General features: G+C 54.6%; 2 protein-coding genes across 33 annotated transcripts in view; one reads left to right on the top strand and one right to left on the bottom strand.

Moving 5' to 3' along the window:
- The first annotated feature begins 162 nt into the window (after positions 1-162).
- On the top strand, positions 163-17,631 carry TMEM200B (transmembrane protein 200B). Its single transcript, XM_074555615.1, has 2 exons — positions 163-685; positions 8,289-17,631. Exon 2 carries the CDS (start codon positions 8,312-8,314, stop codon positions 9,584-9,586), a length of 1,275 nt encoding a protein of 424 aa, XP_074411716.1. The 5' UTR covers positions 163-685; positions 8,289-8,311; the 3' UTR covers positions 9,587-17,631.
- EPB41 (erythrocyte membrane protein band 4.1) overlaps positions 13,932-19,888 on the bottom strand; it is a 97,601-nt gene continuing 91,644 nt past the window's right edge. For all 32 annotated transcript variants that reach the window (XM_074555613.1, XM_074555610.1, XM_074555609.1 and 29 more), the window contains one exon: positions 13,932-19,115. The gene's annotated coding sequence lies outside the window, so the exon portion shown is untranslated. The remainder of the gene's footprint in view (positions 19,116-19,888) is intronic.

Below are 19,888 nucleotides of genomic sequence, written 5' to 3'. Positions count from 1 at the left end.
GCCGGGCTGGGGGGCTTTGCTGGTGGGGTGGAGAAGGGTCTCTGAGCTCTGAGTATTTCATAGGACCAGAGAATCACGGAATAGTCTGGATGGGAAGGGTCCTTACAGACCATCCAGTTTCAGCCCTCCCCCTGGCGCGGGCAGGGCCACCCTCCCCTGGAGCATCCCCGGCGAGCAGGGCCCGTCCTGCGGGAGGGCCTGGGGTCCGCCGCGGGGCGAGGGGAGCCGGGCGCGGGGCGGAGGAAGGATCGCAGCCCGGCCCCTTCCATCCCCCGCCGCCGCCGCCGGCCCCGCTCGGAGCCGGGGAGATCCCAAACCCCATCGATCCCGCACGGCGATCGCAACTTTCGCACGGCCGGGAAGCGGCCGCGGGCCCCGCGGAGCCCGGCCCGGGAGGGGCACGAGGGTCCCGTCCCGTCCCGTCCGCGTCCCCCCCGCCCGCGCCCGCCGCGCTCCGCCCCCCGCGGGGCCGGGGCGGGACCCGGGGCCGGGCGGAACCCGCCGCCCCCCCTGCCCGCGCCCAGACGTCCCGGCGGCGGCGAGCGGGGAGCCGGGGCTGGGATCGCGGCACCGCGCTGCCTCCCGCCGCTCCATGGCCCCGGCCGCGGCGGCGGAGCCCAGCGCCCGCCGCCCCCGGGGCACCGGCCCCGGCCCCGGCGGGAGGCGCACGGCTCGGCGGCCGCCGGTGAGTGCGGGGACGGGGGGACCGCGGGGGGGGACACGGGGCACCGGCCGTGCACAGCCACATCCACCTCGGGCACACAGACCACGGCGGGTTGCGCGCCGGGCACTGAGCGCCCCCGGGCACCCATGGACAGACAGCGGGCACCCACAGGCACTGCGCACTGAGGGGCACCAGGCACCCACAGTCAGGCACTGAGCACCCCTGGGCACCCATGGACAGACAGCGAGCACTCAGAGTCAGGCACTGAGCTTCCACGGGCACCCATGGACAGACAGTGGGCACCCACAGGCGGGCACCAGGGGCCCTCGGGCACCCATGGACAGACAGCGAGCACCCAGAGTCAGGCACTGAGCTTCCATGGGCACCCATGGACAGATAGTGGGCACCCACAGGCAGGCACCAGGGACCCCTGGGCACCCATGGACAGACAGCGAGCACCCACAGGCAGGCACCAGGGACCCCCGGGCACCCATGGATGGACAGCACCAAGCACCCACAGGCACTGCGCACTGAGCACCCCTGCACACAAATGGACAGACAGCGGGTACCCACAGGCAGGCACTGAGCACCCCCGGGCACCCATGGACAGACAGCAGGCACCCACAGGCAGGTACCAGGGACCCCTGCACACCCATGGACAGACAGCGGGCACCCACAGGCAGGCACCAGGGACCCCCGGGCACCCATGGATGGACAGCACCAAGCACCCACAGGCACTGCGCACTGAGCACACCTGGGCACCCATGGACAGACAGCGGGCACCCACAGGCAGGCACTGAGCAGCCCTGCACACCCATGGACAGATAGTGGGCACCCACAGTCAGGCACTGAGCACCCCCAGGCACCCATGGACAGCACCGGGCACCCACAGACACTGCGCACTGAGGGGCACCAGGCACCCACAGGCACGGTGTACCCACAGATACAAATCTGCTCCCACAGACACCGAGCTCACGCAGACACCCAGACACACACCACACATACACACTGGCATGCACAACCAGCTGTGCACAGATGTGCACGCACAGTCCTGTGCAAGCCCACACAGATGCACACGCATCTTCACACAGCCAAAACCCGGGAGCTGAGCAGAACTGCCCAATGCCAGCAGTTTTTGCAATTCCCGAGGCTCCTGGCAGAGGATTGGGGTGAGGAGTAGCCCCGCAGATCATCCCCACATGGGGTTTGATGTGGACACTTGAGAGAGAAGTGGGTGGAAATTATCCCAGTAGATCCTGGAGTTTGGGGTCAGGAGGGCCTGTGTGCGCAAGGGGCTGAGCTTCATGGCACAGAGGGGTCAGCGACCATGCCAGACCCACGGCTCTGTCTCACCTCTTGGTGGGTTTAGATCCTTGCTCAGGAAATCAGCAAAATATGTTTTTTGCAGGGTAAAGAGTAGGAGACAGGGGGGTTAAAAAGCTGGGAGTTAAGAGTGATACCAGCTGGGAATACAGTTGGGAACTTCATTGCTTGCAGGCCGGGTGTGATGTGGGCCTGTGGAGCGGGAGATGGGATCTGTGTGTCTGTACCCCCCTGGATAACTTGGGACATGCCTGGGAGCAGGGGGGCAGCCTCTGGACTCCATCCTATTCCATCCCTTCCCCTCCCTCCTTGCTGGCAGGGATTTTCCAAAGAAGCAGCAGGGAAGGTGCCAGATTCAGAGTTTGGTCCTAATTCCCTGGAAATCTCAGCCTATGGATTTTTCTTTTCCTCTCCTTCCTTTTCTCTTGCCTGTGAGGATTTGCAAGGTGCTTGCTCACAGCCTGCATCCTCGGATACCCTGCCACCCCACACCACTTCCAGAGGCAGGAATTCTCCCAGGAAGTCCCTCTGAGCCCCTCTCTCCTCCCCCTCCTCCAAGTGAGCAAAGAGCACTCTCCATTTAAATTTAGATGTCTGCATTATCTTGAATTTGGATTTATTAATTATTTGCATCTGGTTCCTATCAAAAAAGTTGGGCAATGCAGATGTCCTGATTTTAGCACTGGCTTGAGGGAGAAACACCAAATGTGTGGATTTTCATTGTCTCCGTAAACAATGGCCTGTCAGACGCAGCTGGGAGTCACAATCCCGCTCCCATTGCAGGGGTCTGACATGTCAGAGTTAAGCAACATCCAAGTTGCGTGAGCTCCTCACCATGGGTGACTGCGGCTCATTTCCCAGCCATGGAGATTAGTCTAATTAGCAGAGCAAATCTGGGTAAGGCAAGCTCTGATAATTAGTAATCAGTGGGATGTTTCCACACACTTTCTTTTGCCTGAGGGTAAGAGAGGCGTTCAGAGCATGGCCCCATTTTTTAGGAGCAGGGAGGAGTTTGGGGAACTCAAGGTGAATGGAGCTGGAGCCACTGGTGGTACCTGATGGCTCTGAGGCCTCACATCCCATTTGCCCATCAGGACCCTCTCACCTGGGGTCAAGCGCAGGGTGGAAAGCAAAAGGAGAGACCCGTGTGTCCCCAAATCACCCCAGTACCCTCTTTCCCTGAATCATATTCCAAGGGACAGTGGTGGCCTTGGTGGCTCCTGACGGCTGTCTGGGACATGTGACCTGATGATGGGGAGCTGGCACGATGCTTCTCCACACCCTGGGCCAGGTGTGGGGTGATGCCCCTGTTGATAGGTGCTTGGTGGAGGTGGTTTTGTGTTAATGTCTCCTCCATCCCATCCTTCACCTGGGCAAACCGAGGTCTTTGTGCTGCAGAGAGGGGAATATGGGGCACTTCTGACCTTTGGGTTGTCAGTCCTGGGATCTTCTGCACTGCAGCAAAGGTGAAAATCTGTCACGACCCCAGCAAGACTCCCAGTGAAGGACCAGAAGGTGATTCCCATTGGGAAGGGGATAATCCTTCCCATGCTGTGGTAATTAGCGTTACTGAGTTTATGTGAAAGTTTCTATGAGGGAACTTAATTAATTATGGTTGATTAATGGGTGTCCCCAGCTAAAGCTGGAGCTGGAGCCACGGATTTTGTCACCGCATTGGGAACACTTGTGTCAGGTTCACACAGGGAGGTTTTATTCCTTGGGAATGAGCCCAGGGGAGGCTCTGGACTGAGATGCTGGGATGGTGATAGTGTTTGCTCCAGCTGGGAAACCCCCAGAAAAGTCTGGCAGATTTTTCTCCTGTTCCCTCTCTCTGGAGACCTTTATGTGTAGCCAAGGAGGGGAACTTGAAATGAACTCAGAGAACTAGGGAAGGAGGAGGCACTGCACAGGTGGGGATATGGGGGCTCAGAGCGTGAGGGATGCCCCGTGCGCTGGCATCGCTGCTGCTCCCCTGCTGGCCGTGGCCCCGGTCTCCTGCAGGAGGGGAGGTGGGCTGGGGAAGGAGCTGGTGCCTGGGTACTGCTCCTGTGGTCGCCTCCTGCCCCGTGCCGGGGGCGGCGGTGGAGGTTGGGCTGAAAAGAAGTTATTTTTAAGCAACACATCTCAGTGCAGACTGTCATTCCCATTCTCCATACCTTCCCTGTGGGTGGGAGAGCCGGGGGGGCTCCAGCAGCTCGACTCAGCCTCATTCCCAGAAGGTCTTGTCTGCCTGGCTCCCCCTTTCCTCGTGGAGAGGGATTTGGGGAGCTCAGCCACCATGGGCTTGGAGGTCATAGGCTCCCCAGGACTTGAATGAGGCAGAGGGGTCTGGGCTGTGCTTGCTGGTTTGGGGTCTCACCCATTACTGTGGCCTTTAGACACACTGCAGGTTTTGCTGGCTGATTTAGCAGTGAATTGCAAACCCAGTTTATTCCCAAAGTCAGGAGAGCATCTTTAAAGTCATAGTACTTTAGGAAAAGAAAAAGAAAGCGGAGGATTTTCTGTTTGTTGGGCATTTCTTGGGTGTTCATTACAGCCAGGGCTGCTCCTGTGCCAGCTGCCAGGGTGATGCCCTGCACAGGACCCACAGGATCCTGCATCCAGCGTGGGATCCTGGGTGCTGAATGGGATCATGCCCTGCAGCCTGGCATGGGGCATGGCAGCCATGGGAACACTCTCCCCAGGGAGATGCTGGATTCCCTTCTGTGTGGTGGATGCTGTCTTGCAGTGAAGCCCTTTCCAGGTGTGAGCCAAGGAAAAGAAAAAGCTCCTGCAAGGATAACTGGCAAGAGGGATAACCCTGCGAGGAGAAGGCCCTCAGAGCTGCCTGCACTTGGCCCTTTTCCACATGGCATTTTTGCATCTCCATCCCATCACTGAGCTGGGTGGCACTTCCTGTGGCACTGGACTGGAGTGGCACTTCCAGACACTGTTACAGCCTCTCTTCCCTCATCCGGAGGGAGATTTGGTGGCCATTTATGCTTTTTGATAGCCTTTGATGCTGGAAATTCAAGCTGGCAGTGTGGTCATGGTAGGGGCAGAGCATCCCAGGGACACCCAGAGGAATTGAGGACCTGCCTGCAGGAGGGACCTCTCCCAAATTCGGCTTTACCACCACCCAGCTCTGCTGCTGTCAGATGCATTGGGATTTAGTGTCAAATTTTAGGAGAATCAATCTGCGAAGGCGGCCAGAGAGGATTGAGGTGGGAGGGTGGAGCCAGCAATGTGCCTTCGTGATGGGAGGGATTAGAGAAATATTTGGGTTTATTTTAATGTCAGGCTTATTGCGGGGATTGGGAGCTTAACCTGGCAGCAGAGCAGTGCTCATCCCGCTCCAGAACGACATTTACAGTTCCTCACTGTCATTCCTTCCCACCGGGAATGGAAACCTCAGAGCTCATCCTGGTGAGCCACAAATGCCTCGGGGCTGCCCAGGGATGCCGAGGAGCAGTGAGCCCCTGCCTGTCCCCAGCCTGGTCGGGCTGTCCCAGCCCGGTTCTGTGCTCCGGCCGTGTCTGGCGCCGCTGCTCCAGTGTGGGATCCATCCACTCGCGGCACTGCCGGCGGCTGCAGGGCGCAGCAGGGAATGCCAGCGCTGGCTTTTGTATTTTTTTAATTTATTTTTTCTAAAAGGGTTATATAACCTTGGGGATTCTATTAATAAAAATAATGGTTTTGAACTCTGGGAGCAGCCAGCCCCAGCAATGAGCAGGGAAATGCTCCAAGTTCAGAACACGGCCGTGGGCACATAAGGGACAGGCAGTGTGGGCAGGAGTAGTGGCCAGGGCTGCAGAGGGGATTCCCCACCTGCAACCAGATTGGTGGCATCTGCCTGTCCCCCCTGCCAGCACCTCTGTCCCTGTGCCCAGGGAAGAGCAGAGGAGGTGGGAAGGGGATTGTTTCGGCCTCAGGGTGGTCTGGACCCTGTGAATGTGGGGTGGGTGGGCGCCCCTCATCTTCCTGTACCCCTTCCCAGGCAGCCTGAGATGAATTCCAGACTGTATCCAGAGCTAAAGTGTGGCAAGAGCAGCCTGGTGCAGGCCAGGTGAACATCACCTAGACCCAAAGCATTGTCCTGAATAGGATCCAGGGGATGTGTGGTCCTCACAGGCGGGATTTGGGAGGTGCTCATGGTCCTCACAGGCAGCACCCCAGCAAAGCTTGTTGTCCCCATGGGAGGCTCTCTGTACCCGCAGGTGGGACATCAGGGATGCTCCTGGTCCCTGTGGAACTGGTCTTGATTCCAGATGGAGAGGGGGAAGTGCTAGAGAGGTTAGAGGAATTGGAGTTAAAGAGGTATGGCTGAAGCTGCAGAATAAAACAGGAGTGTTTGATAAAACAGGAGTGTTTGATAAAACAGGAGTGTGTTCAGTGTGAGTTTGGGGTCATGAGCTGTGGGGGTCGTGTTCCCCCCAGTCAGTGTCCAAGAGCTTTCTCTTGCAATGTGGAGGGTTATTCTCTTCTTAATCTCTAACTAGCCAGCAAGGCATTTAAAGGGTTTGCTATAAAAATTAAGAGAGTTTGAAGCTAAGATGGCAATTAGAGAAAATTGAGACATAACCTTAATCAGGGCATTTGGAGGCAAAAAGCCCACAGTCTTTGGGATGTGGTCAAGTGTCCAGTAGATTCCCTTAATTATCAAAATATTTAAAGCCTCATTTTTCAGGATGAACATTACCTTGGGTTTATTATGTTTTCCTTTTGCCATGTGGGATTATCAGTTTATTTTTCAGAAAGCCTTAACACCCCACTCAGCAGTGGACTGGGGTTTGGTCTGGTTTGTTTGGGACTTTATTTTTTTTTCCCTTTACATCTACCTTACTCGAATTGTCACAGCTTGACAGCCTTATGCCAGGAACAAGCTGTCATCCTGGATCTCATATTTTTAATTCCTTCCCTCTGATGCTAATAACACTTTAAGATGATTAACTGGGGAAAAAAAAAGTAGTATTTTTCTGCTGTTTGGATGCTGGTCACTGGCTCTCAGTACTTCATTCATCTTGAGGAGTGAAATTGGAGTGGTCATCCCTCTTCTCCTGCAGGGCTCTCCTTGGGTGTGGTTTCTGGATTTGATTTGCTGAATATCCATGATTGTGTTATCCAAATGCTTTTCTTGACAGTTTAAGATGCAGTGGGGTGACAAGCCCCCTCCCACAGCATCCCTTGGCTGAGGGCCACCCTATAGCTCTCCCTGCTCACATCCCCTTAGGGATATTCCTTTGGGAATGGCCTGGGCAGCATTTCCATGCTGGCAGTGCCAGGAGACGCAAGCGAGTGCGCGGACACCCCGTCCTGCCCCAGCCCCACTGCCAGCCATGGCTGGGCACACAGCACCACGCTGTGAGGACACGGATTCCTGTCAGCATCAGCTTATTTATAGTTTTTTAAAGATGTTTTTGGTCTGGGACTTGTTCAAGGCCTGTTTTAGCTTCCCAGGGTTCCACTTATCCCAAGCACAATCGTGCCAGCCCAGCTGATGCTTCCTGCCAGGCTGGTCACCTGCTGTGTTGGGCTGCAGCTTCCACACCTTTTTGCTCATCTAGGAAATAAAGTTCTGGATAAAATGACATACAACGCACTGTAAATCCCTAGATGTGGAGTTTTATGTTGGTGTGTGTGAGGGTAGGATCCTGGGGATGCACTGAGCAGGTCAGAGGAAATAGGAGACAGCAGAAAATTGGGAAAAACACCTCTTTTAGCTTAAATTCTCCATGGATTGATGGGTCCTGCCGTCTGATGAGTGGCTTGATGTTGATTTAGGTTTTTAGGTCCTGCTTGGATCATCACTCATGGGGCTCTGGGTGGTGTGGCTGTGTCAGACCTTTCATTTGAGTTTCCAGGTGCCTCAGTTTCCCCAGCAGATGAATAAATGGCCCCTTCCCTCACTGCTGGTGTGGCAGACTGGGAGTGTCACCTTCTGCAGGTGTTGCAGGGCTGGGGTGACCTAGGACAGGTCCCTTAGGCTGCGATGGCTCCGTGCTGGGTGCGGCACAGCAGGGTCCCAGCTGTCCTGCGCAGCTCAGGGGTTCAGAGGGATGAGTCTGGGGGCTTTGGGAGCGTGGCTGGAAGGGGTGCCTCAGCCCTTCACTCCTCACTGGGAAGAGAGAAGTGACTTGAGGAGAGAGGGGAGCTGGGCAGAGCGAAGCTGCTCGTCCCTGCCTAGTGTGACCTGTGGGCTTGGTGTCCTTGTGCTCCTGGCATCCCAATGCTCCCAGTGTCCCTTTGGTGCCTGTGCTCCAGCATCCCGGGCACAGGGACCCCCAATGATGCCTGCTCACCTTTTTCTCCTCCCATTGTGCAGGAATTGTGGCTGTGCCGGAGACGATGACTGCAGGGAGCGCCGAATCCAACGGGCCCATGCGGGAAGCGGAGCCCAGAGGGCCCAAGGTGCCGGTGCCCCCCGTGCCCCCGCGGCGCCGGGGCCGCCTGCGGCGCCAGCCCCCGACGGAGCCCCCGCTGAAGGGGCAGCTCCGCATGCGCTCACCCGCGGGTGCCTTCGTCATGGTGGGCATCTCTGTGGTCCTGGTGGGCATGACCATTGCCGTGGTGGGCTACTGGCCTCACCGGGGACACGGGGGCACCGAGGCCAGCGTGGGGAACACCAGTGTGGTGGGGGACATGAGGAGGGAGGTGGTGGCTGGGCGCCACGTGCCCCACAGTGAGAAGCTGAAGCTGATTGGCCCTGTCATCATGGGAATCGGGCTCTTCATCTTCATCTGCGCCAACACGATGCTGTACGAGAACAGGGACATGGAGACCCGGCAGCTGATGCAGAAGGGGCTCTACAGCCTGGCAGTGGGGCTGCCTGGGGGGACCAGCCCCGAGGATGGGCACTGCCTGCACAGGGACAGCCAGCCCTTCCCCAAGGCCAACGCTGAGTGCGTGGAGGGCTGTTACCAGGTGGACCTGTCCTGTCAGCCCTGCCCCAGCCCTGGCAGCAAGTGGTCTGACTGCTACGGCCCCAACCGGCTCCAGGCCATGGCCGAGTTCCTGCAGCACCCGGCAGCTTCACCCGCGGCCTCTCTCCGCAGCCTCCGCTCCACCGAGGCCAACCTGAGCCTCCCGCACGGCGCCGGAGCCGAGTCCCTCCTGTCCTCAGCCGTGGGGGCCCTGACACTGCCCATCATCAAACTCAACAACTGCCTCCTGGACGGGGCAGCGCGGGGGGCTGGCGGGAGGGTACAGAGGGGCCCTGCTGAGCATCCTCCCAAAACATCACAGTTCTCCATCGGTGACAGCACCGCACCCTGCGGCCACAACGCTGATGGTGGCGGTGGCCACGTTGTCATCAGCATGGGTGACAGCTGTCCTGGCATGGAGCCGCTGGTGGAGCTGAGCCCCGATGTGCACCTCCACACCCCGGGACACTCCAAATCCCTGGACCTTGGCCGGCCGGGGGTGCTGCTGGTGGCCCCCATCAAGGACCGCAAGAACCGGAGCTGGCCCCGGCTGGACCACGTCAGCCTCGTGGGCTACGCCAAACTGGAGAGCACTGGCGAGTCCTCGGACCAGCTGCTGGAGCCCAGCGAGTGCCCAGGCCAGGGCCAGCCGCTGCCCAGCTCCTGGGTGGTGGGCATGGAGCAGGGCACACGGGTCTGATGTCCCCAGCACCTTTGGGGACTGTAACATCCCAGTCCCTCATCCTGGCCCGCGGTACCCACCACATGCAAGAGGGGTTTTGGGGGTGGCATTTTTACGCCAATGCCAAGAGGAAGGTCCTGACCCTCTGCTCCTGAGTGAGGACTCGCCTAGGTGGGATGTCCTTCCGGGTGGATGCCCTTGGCCTTACAAGACCTTTTCCTGGTGGCTTTTCTAGAGGAGTCCTCACTTTGAGATCCCACACAAATTGTGGGATAGGGACATGGGGGCGGGTGAAGCCCCACCAGCCCCCACAGCACTTTATCTCAGTAGGTTTGGGGTGGGGAGATGCTTTGGGGGGTGATGTCCCCTTGTCCAGCCTCAATCCACCAGAAAATTTGCTTGGCCAGAGCACGTAGGCCCAACAGGGCTATTAAATATTATCTGGATGCCATGTGGTCCTGCTTTGCCTCCTCCTCTTGCCTGTGGGATGCTTGGGAGGGGCAGCGCCTGTGGCCGTCTGTCCAGAGGGTCCGTGAGACCTTGTGCCCCCACCCAGACTCCACCGGAGAAGGGATGCTCCATAACCAGCTGCTCAGCATTCAGAGGATGGGGTGATAAGTGCAAGGTTTGGGATTTTTATGGAGGGAAGGGATGTAAAAGGTGCCCAAGGAGCTGCAGGCAGTGAGCAAGGTGCTGCTGCCCACCTGGGGTGCAGCAATTCTGAGAGCCTCTCAGTGGATCTAGGTTTGTTTGTGCTGGGTTTTGGTGGCATGGAGGATGCAGGTGGTGGGAGGAAGGATATGAAGGGGCAGAGAGTTGGGGGAGTGTCAGTGCTGGTTTTGCCAGAGTGCTGTTCTGTTATTTGGTGCCTGTTGGATGCAGAGCGGGAGCTCTATGGGATGAGGCCAGAGAGGCAGCCTCAGCACAGGGCGGATTCCTGGAGAAAAGGGAGCTGGGGCTTCATCCCATCCCTTCTTACTCCCTCCTGCTCTCTTGGGCAGGAGGAGCCCCGGGATGCCAGGGCATGTGGAAGGATGGATTGGAGTGATGTGGAAGGACTGGGACAGCTCTGCTCTCCAGCAACTCGGGAGGCTTCAAAATGGCTGTGGCAGCCTAGATGGGATCTTTGCCTTTTGCCTTCCCAAAACCAGGGCCTCTTGGGATGACTGAAATCTCTTTTATCTGTATGAAATGTTTGGGGGCAGGGGGTGGGGGGAGGGTTATTCCTGTCCCTGCTTCTCCCTCTCTGGTCTGTATTGAACACAGAGTGTCAGACCTTGCAACTTTGGGAGCAACATCCTTCTCCAGATCAAAACATCCCAGTAAAATCATTTGGAAATTGCTTTTTCTACCCCAGCTCCCTCATCTCCCAAAAAGCAGCCCCCCACAATGCTTTGATGGGGGTGGTTCTGCTTTACAGGGAAAAGCTGTCTCTGTTTGCAGTGCCAGCCCTCCCAGAGAGCTTGGGTACAACTTCCCCTGTGCAGGGACCAGAGATGGGACCCACAGCTGCAGTTTGGGCCCAGCTGCATCCCAGAGGACTCTCTGGGAGTGATACCAGCCCAAGCTCAGCTATTTATTTGGCTGCTTAATCTCAACATTATTTAGGCTCTGATTCAATGCAATAAACAGCAACGAGAAAAAGTCACCATTGGGGTCTGCCCTGGAGCAGCACCATAGAGGAAGTGCCAGAGGGTTGTTTTGTCCAAAAATAACTTTTTACTTGGGCTTAACCATCTGCAGCCAGAGCTAATGCTGGGCCCTGGGCCATGCTTTGGGAACTGGCAGCAAGAAATTGGAGCCCAAAATGCCACAAGGAGCCGCGTGAGAAGCTACTGGGGGTGTTTATTTTAATTTTTCCCCTTCATTTTCTGGCTGAGGCTCAGTCTAACTGTTGGAAATGGCTGGACCACAGGGCAACCTGCATGGACCATGTGCCTGCACCAGCATCATCCTCCTGCCCCATCCTCCTTCCCAGCTCAGCAGCATCCTCCAGGGGAGGCATTTCTGAGTGACACAGGGATCGTTTCAAAATGCAAAGCAGTTTGGTCAATCAATCTGGCAGGGTGAGAAACCCCGAGCCTTCTCCAGGGAAGAGCAACATCTGTGCATCCCTCACCTTCAGCTCTGTCCGTGGACACTGTTCCCAGAGTGTTTGTGGGATATTAGCAGTGCTGGTTTCAGTGGATGGATGCCATGTGTGCTGTCCTCACAGTGTTTTGGGAGTGACTGGGCAGGGTGAGGTTAGAAACAGAAAGTAAAAGTAAAAATGTACACCCTGTATGGATCCCTCCATTGACTGTTTGGCTGCAGGGTTGTGAAGTGGAACAACCCTGGAAGCCCCAGAGATGCCACACTGCACAGCCTGTGAAGGGCAGTGCTTGGAGGCACCTTCTGTCCTGCTCAGGAACTGGCTGGATACACTGTGGACTAAATATCCAGCTGTTGTCACCCCCAGGGTATCCCAGCCCAGGAGGTGCCCACTGCAGGAGGAGATTCCTACCAACAGGAGGGGAATTTCATTGTAAACACCAGCAAAGAAAACTGGGGGATTGTTCCCAACACCAGCATGTCCAGGCTGACGAGGACTGACCCTTGGACCAGAGGATGGAGGCTGGAGAGACCAAGGGAAATTGCAGTTATCCCCCAGCACCAAGAGACCTCTCAGCTCGTGCATGGCTACAGGACAGCTTAGTTTGGGCCAAAATTTGATAAAATGGGGAAAATGGATTGAGGGAACCGCTACCACAGGCTGTGTGGGAGATGTGCGCTGGGGAGGTGCAGACCCTGCTGGTGGCTGTGAGAGGGTCTCTCATGCCTGGGGATACCCCAGTAGTGCCAGTGAGTCTCCAGATTTGCTGGGGATACTTCTGTCCCCAGGGAGCACAACAGCCACAGCTGGGGACAATCACTCCCTGATACTGCTCAGCTGTTGGCTGGTTTCAGCTCTTTCTCTTCCTCCTCCTCCTCCTCCTCTTTCCGCAGTGGGGCCGGTCACAGCCATGAATCTGCTTGGCCAGAGTGCCCTTGTTAAGATTTAAGGTCTGCGGGAAGGCGAGGGCTGGGCTCCCAGCACACACTTGCAGTGCAGCCAGCAGTGAGTGATGCTGCCATCGATCTCCTGCCGAGGTTGGGGAGGTGACGCGCAGGGGACGGTGTGACCTGTGCTGGGTGAGTGTGGCTTCTGCCCTCTGTGGCTACAGAGCAGCGCTGGGATGGGTGCAGCTGTGCTCCCCTTTTGGCAGGGGACTGATTTCTATTTTAAAAAAGGGCAAGAGTGTGATACAAAATGCCTCTCTGCATTAGTGAGCCAGCACAGAGCCAAAGGCACCCATCCTAGTGCTTCCCAGTACCCAGGGGAGCTGGAGCTGGGCTGGGGTTGGGAGTAGTTGCTTAATTATTTTTAATTTTTTTTTCCTGTGGGTTTGGGGGTGTCCTGTCTAGATTCTCTGGCACCCAAGGCTCTGCACATTAATCCTACTGTAGAAATGGGCTGAGCAATGTGGGATGGATTGCCCTGGGGCTGGTCCTGGGTCAAAAGCCAAAGTTCCCTCAGTGTTGTCAACATCTGTGTGATGTGTCCTGACAGCTGAGTGCTGGCATGGGGCTGGAGCCGAAACCTCTGAGGCTTTGGCTTGGAGCCCATCAGGGATCACTGCCTGTGCTGGTGGCAAAAAGCAAAAGATGCCCATGAATCTGCAGGAGTCTGCGCTGGTGCTTCTTTGGGTGGTTGGGATGGAGCAGGGATGAATCCAAGGCCATTGACCCAGCCACTGCAGGACCTGAGGTGATTCCCCACCTGGTTTTAGCTATTCTTTTATGCCTCAGTTTCCCCAGTGATGGAGCACAGAGCTGAGCTCAGCATGTCCAACCTGGCCCATTGCCAACATAATTCCTCCCTTTCAATCCTGTTTATCTCAGACCCCGGTGGAAGGGATGGAGTCACCCGCTGCTGCCTGGCTCCCACAGCAATTCCCCCTGGAGCCCTGAGAGCAGCCCTGATCCCCCAGGAACACGACTGGCTGCTGAGCCCCAAAACCAGGAGGAGCAGCGTGAAAAGCGCCTGGGCTGGAATAAACTGGTGACTTAATGGGAACTCTCCCCTGCTGATGTGACAGCTGCTTCTCCAGGTTGAGTTCTGGGATGGAGACATGAGGAAGGACCAGGGATGGGTGATGAAGGAAAGCCACTTTTGTGGCTTCTTCCCAAAGGATGGGATCTCCAAGGCAGTCATTGCCTTTGGTGTGGGATCTGGGGGCTGGGATGGGTCTGCCAGAAGCTGCTGCCTCCTGCGCAGCTGGGACGAGGGGTGGGGGTTTCATTTCTTTGCATCTGCATTGCCATGGTATTTTTTTGCCTAACATTCTCCCTAGCTTGTAGCCAGGCAAAATGCCACAGGCAACATTACCACACCCCCTCCTGCTCTGGCTGAGGTGGGTAAAGGCACCCTGGGTTTGGGACACTCACCCAAGAGCAGCTTTGGGGAGCCTTAAGGAAAAACCTTTCCAGTCTCCTGGGATGGCCCCAGACTGCTGAGCATCGAGGTGGGTGTTTGCTGTCCCTGCACTTGTACCCTGGGGAAATAAGCTGAGGACACTTTTCTCCTGGGCATTTTGGATGGGGTTCCAGTGTCACCTGTGCTGGGGTGTCCCTTCACCAGTGATGGCAACGCTCCTGCCCAGCAAAGCACAATGGTTTGGGTGGATGGGCAATATGGGACCATATCCCTGGTGCCACTGACGTCCCTGCAGTGTCCAGGACAGGGATGTGCCAGAAGCCCCATGGGAACCATCAGGCCCAGGTCCCCTCCGTGTGGGAGTCCCAAGGCTGATGATGGTGTTTCTGCCAGGACACACTGGTGTAGTCCAGCACAATCCCATATTGTTGTTGGAGGTGGTAGCTGTGGGACAGACTGGGCCCCACAGGAGCTTGACAGAGCTTGGAGCTGGTCCCCAGGTGATGCTTAACAGGGCCAAAAGTGGGAGCAGGTGATGATATCTTGGCCATTGAGCAGGGGCTGACATCCCAAAGTGCAGCTAAGCAAAGGGATTTCTTGGTGGGTTGTCTGCAGACGTGATGTTTTTGGGGCTGTGGTTCATAGCCAGCCATGGCCCCTCACACCAGTGCATTGTCTGGAGGTGCTGGGATGTGCCCAGCTCCCTGAACAGGGCTGTGTGCAGCCTGACCCTGCTGGGCTGGGCAGGGCAGGAGCTGGGGGATAACGGGGCCTGGCTCTGCCACAGAGCTGTGAGTGAGCCATGCTGACTCTCACAGGGAAGCAGCTCCAGGGGTGGCAGGTTCCCAGCTCTCCAGGGTCAGCTCCTTGGTAATTCTGGCTCTACGGGACAGTGAGATTTAGTTCTTGGAAGCAAACTGTCCAGGATCAGGGTGGAAACTATGCTGGCTCTGTCTGCGGCAATGGGAATTCAGAGCTTTTAGCAGGACATGCCACGTGCCACCCTTCTCTTTCTGCCTGTTAGGGAAACTGAGGCACCACAGCCAGGCCTGGGCTGCCCCTGCCCCCAGGGAAGCTCTTCCCAGCCAATTTCCAGTCTCCAACTGCCCTAACTGGGCCATCTGGCTCTTGTTCTCTGTCAGGCCTGCAGCCAAGATGCCCTGTCAGCTTTTTGTGCCTTATTTCTGTCCCTCCTAAAGCTGCTGCAGCCAGAAAAAAAATCAGATAGAACCAAAATATCGATGGATTTGACACTTCCCCCCACTCTAGCTGAGTCACACTTAGGGTTGGGCAGTAGCTGCTGAGCATAGACCTCACCTGGTCTCACCACAAATTTCACAGCTCAAATGAAGGTTTTACATCAAGTGATGCTTCTTTGAGGCAAATTTGAACTCTGGGAATTGCTTCTGCCATTTCTGGGGCTTTGGTCCCATATGTGACCACAATGGGAACTGTCTGAAGGGTCTGAAGGCACCAAGAGCCCAGGGAAATGCTGGCCCAGGGCTGGGAGAGCTTTGGCACCATTGTAGCCACATTTGGGGGCTTTGGTTTGGGCTGGTAAAACCAAGTCACCACAAAGCCAGGCTACGGAGAGAGACCTGGAGGAAGATGAGAAGGAGGAAGAGAATTCAACACTAGGGAAAGAATTTTGTTTGAAGATTTATTGAAAAATGCAGTACAAGAAGCAATACAGAACACTTAGGTCTGCCTAAACACTATGGCAACTTTCCCTTTGATTCACTATGAAAATCCAAAATAACAACTCCCACCACTAGTTGATCTAGAAAGTTTTGCCAACTTTAAAAGTTCCTATTTTTATAAAGAGTTGTAAATGCCTAACCTAGACAATTCACAATTGCCTTAAAAATTTTTTACAAAGCTCCTTCATCTTCTCAACTAAATAATTTTTTTGTTTTGTTTTTTACAAGTTTCATCTCTAAGGCTGGGACACTAACACCTCTTAAGGTAATTGTACAATTAGGAAAATCAGCAAACCACAGTTTATTAAAATCAGAAATCAGTCAGTCCTTTGCTAACACATCTCTGTTGGTCAGGGACTCCTATTGGGCAACTGGAGCTGCCATTCCAATTTAATGGAGAAGAACAAGAGCTCCTTGCCTTCCTTTCTATAAAAACATTCATTCATATATAAATAGCTTCCATATAATGCATATTATACAATCAAGACAGTCTCTGGGTGAATTTGTGGAGTGGGAAGAGTTGGGAACATTCATATAAATAGACCTTACTTAGCTGGTTTGTCCCTAGAGCTGACACAGCATGCTCAGAGCCAAGGATTTTAAATCCCACCAGAGGTAGAAGGGAAGTGGGCAGCCCCACCATGGCCTTGGCTGAGGGTGAGAGAAGCTTCTTCTGCTTTTAACTTGCATCTTCTTCCCAGGCTCCTGGGCTCGGGCACTGTGTTGGCAGGAGTGGGGCTGGAGACCCCTGAGGTTACACAGCAGGAGATGGCAAAGGGCACATGAGGCCAGAACTTGTCTGAATTTCTCCAGGAGAAGCAAGAACTCAGCAGGGGGAAGTGTGAAAATGGAAAACAGACACCCAAAATCCAAGGAAAAAAAATTGTTGTTCTCGTCTACAGGTCCTTTAACAAGGGACATGTGCAGCAACAGTGAGCACATCCTTTTGGAAAGGAACCAGCTCTCCTGCCAGCAGGCTTCTCACCCAGAAATCCCTGCTTGGGGTGTTCTGTCCCACTCATGGTGCTCAGGGCACAGACACCCCAAGGGAACACCATGGACCACATTCCCCTAAACTCTCCTGACAGCCAAGTGCCTTTAAGTGCTACGGACAAACTGAATTTATCATGTTGGCTGTGCCTGGTAAAGCCCAGAAATCCTCTCAGCCACTGCTCCATGTGCCCCTTCACTCTTCAGGTGTCTGTTGCAAATGAGATGGAAGGATTGAGTGGCAAAGGACTCAATTTCCAGAAAAAGGGCAGTGGCAGAGGGTGCTCAGCATGATGGGTGTTTAAGGCAAGCATTACCCAACTCAGCTGAGGGCAGCAGAGCCTCTGCCAGGGCCTGCGTGGCAGAATAAGGAAGGGCTTTTCAGACATGGATAGGAAGACTAAATCTCTGCACCAGAGCCCAGGACTCCCTCAATCCCCAGAGCAGGATGCCCCGAGGGAGGCAGAGCGTCCCAGGAGGGAAACCTGCACCAGAGCAGCCCAGAGGCAGCTGTGGCACAGGAGGGCTGGAGGCTGAGCAGGACCAGGGCCAGCAAGGCTCAAAGAGAGCCAAAATCCAGCAGCTCCAGCAGAGTCTCCAATCAATACTGACAACTTAATTAAAATTGCACCTGAAGCTGAGAAGCTGCACCAGCCCCAGTGTAGTTCCAGGGCTGGCTGCAGCTAAACAGTGGAGTCGCTGCAGCCTGAGCTAAATCCAGTGACTTCTGAAATACATGATTCAAATTTAAAACTGAAGAGTTTTTCTCTTTATTGCCATTTTTTCCCATCCTCACCTGAGGAGCAGAGCACTCTTTGCCCTCAGCTACCACTGTGCCACACTATATATACATATATATATATGTATATGTATATTTATACATGAAAAAAAAAAATCACAACCTCAAGTGGACTAAAGTGTTCACAAGTGTCTGGGCAGACTCTTTACAGAGCTTGGTTGGTTTTTTGCTTCTTGAATTTAAATGGTGGAAGGACAAACCAGGCAAGAACATTCCCATGAAGCTTAGAGAGCAGAAATGAGAGCACATCCAGCCCCTGAAATCATGCTTTTGCATCACCCCCTCTGTGCTGGAGATGGCCCTGGGGGTCTGTAAGCTCAGCCTCAAGATTCAGACAATCACCCTGATACTTCATTCCAGCAAGGGGGTCATGAAGCCAAATCCAGACCCGCAGGCCAGTGTGGAAGAGGGAATGTCAACACTTCCCATGTGGTTTGGCTCTTTCACAATCAGCAACACCTGACACCTCCTAAAATTCCTTGTTCAGCCTCTCCAAATACAGCTTGCAGGCCTAGGAAGGATTGTCTAAAGGAGTTTAAATTAAATGCTAGTAGGATACACGCTCTGAGAAATGGGTAACGTGTTCAGCTTTAAATAGCACTGTGAGGGGAGGAAAAAAACCCAACCCATGACTTACAAAAAAAACCAAAAAACCCCTCCGTAATTTAAAAATCATGAACACAAACAAGTGAAAAACTATGACATTGAAAAGCTCAGTTCCTGCTGTGAATGCTGCACAAGCCTACCTTAATAGCATCCCGAGTCCAAACACCTTAAACACACACTTCTAAGGGCTTTTTAATTTAATGGCATCTAGAAAACACAAACAGGTGGGGAGCACTCAGCAGAGACACACGGGAAGAAGGCGAGATGCTATCCTCTTAAAGCTCTAAAATTCACAGTATAAGATACTTGAAGCAACTTCCAGTATTCCTTAAATCTAGTCAACTATTCAGATGTGTGCACAGGCTACACCACAAAACCCTACTGTGATCACACATCAGGGCTGGAACCCAGTGGGGAGGGAGCTCAGAGCAGCCCAGGGGTTGCAGCGGGGCTGGAGCTCCCCAGAGCTACAAAAATAATCTAGAGGCAATTGGAAATGCTGCACAAAGTCTGACTCTTTAAACTGACTCTCCTGGAAGAAGGACCCATGGCTTTGTGAAGGCGCACACAGAGCCCGCACCGGGAACGCGCACGGAACAGCTCCATTATCCCTGACGAGGCAGAGGGAATACAAGTTAAAACAGGGAGCCCTGGAGCCCTGTGAGGTGAGATTCTGTGTCTGAAGAGGCTTTGCGTGAGAGGGAATGCAAAACTGAAAACCTGTAAAAAATACTAGAAATATTTTAGAAGTTAGAAATATGGCATATTTCTGTCGCGATAGATATAAAAAACCCAACAAAACAAAACCCTATATCCAGTAGGATCTAGTGGACTCTGGAAAAATCTCAAGTAAAATGTCAAAGCGCAACTCTTAATAAATGATATGAATGTCTCTGAGTGTCAAGTCTGAAATCCGAGGTCTTTGTGCTCCAGGTAGTTTCTTGGTAGTTTTGCTGGGTTTCTTTTTCCTGGTGTTGTCATGGGCAGGAACGTTTCCTAGCAAGAGAGGAAGACAGTAAGTTGCACCACCAGCAGCATGCTGGAAAAGACAGGAATATGCCTCCCTGAAGTGGATGGGAATTGACGTCGGATGAGTTACCACCAGAGGCAGGTGAGAGGTGCCTAATGGGGCGCCAGGAGAGTGACTCTGCACAAGGGTCTGGAGCAACAGGACAAGAATACCAGAGGGCAGGGTTAGATGGGATATTGGAAAGGAATTTTTCTCTGGGAGGGTGGTGAGACCCTGGCACAGGATGCTCAGAGGAGCTGTGGCTGCCCCTGGATCCCTGGATGTGTCCAAGGCCAGGCTGGACAGTGTATGGAGCATCCTGGGACAGTAGAGGGTGTCCTTGCCCATGGCAGGGGTGGGACTGGATGAACTTTACAGTCCCCATCCAACCCAACCATTCCTGGATTCTGTGATCAGTGGCATGGGGCAGGATGGCCTTTAACGCACTGAGGTACACCTAGAGCTCCTGGATTCCTTCAGCAGCTCCTTCCCAAACTTATAAAATTTGCAGTAAATGGGATTTCCAGGCAAGCTTGGAGTGCAGCTTGAGGGTTACTGGGCACTGATGTGGGCAGGGGTCTATGTGGCACCTACAGCTGTTCCATGTGCTCTCAGCACATCATGGATATTTGGGAACGCAAAGTAGCCTCATGGCAGAAGCTGTGTAGCTTTTAACCCATTTGGGCTCATTTCCACAGGATTAGTCTGTCTGTGACTGCCTCATCAGCCTCCATGGATCTAACAGGAAGAGGCATGAGCA

This window comes from Zonotrichia albicollis, chromosome 20 (assembly GCF_047830755.1).
Source record: "Zonotrichia albicollis isolate bZonAlb1 chromosome 20, bZonAlb1.hap1, whole genome shotgun sequence".
Classification (NCBI taxonomy): domain Eukaryota; kingdom Metazoa; phylum Chordata; class Aves; order Passeriformes; family Passerellidae; genus Zonotrichia; species Zonotrichia albicollis.
Note: the sequence above shows the minus strand (reverse complement) of the source record. Positions and strands in the feature narration are given on the sequence as shown.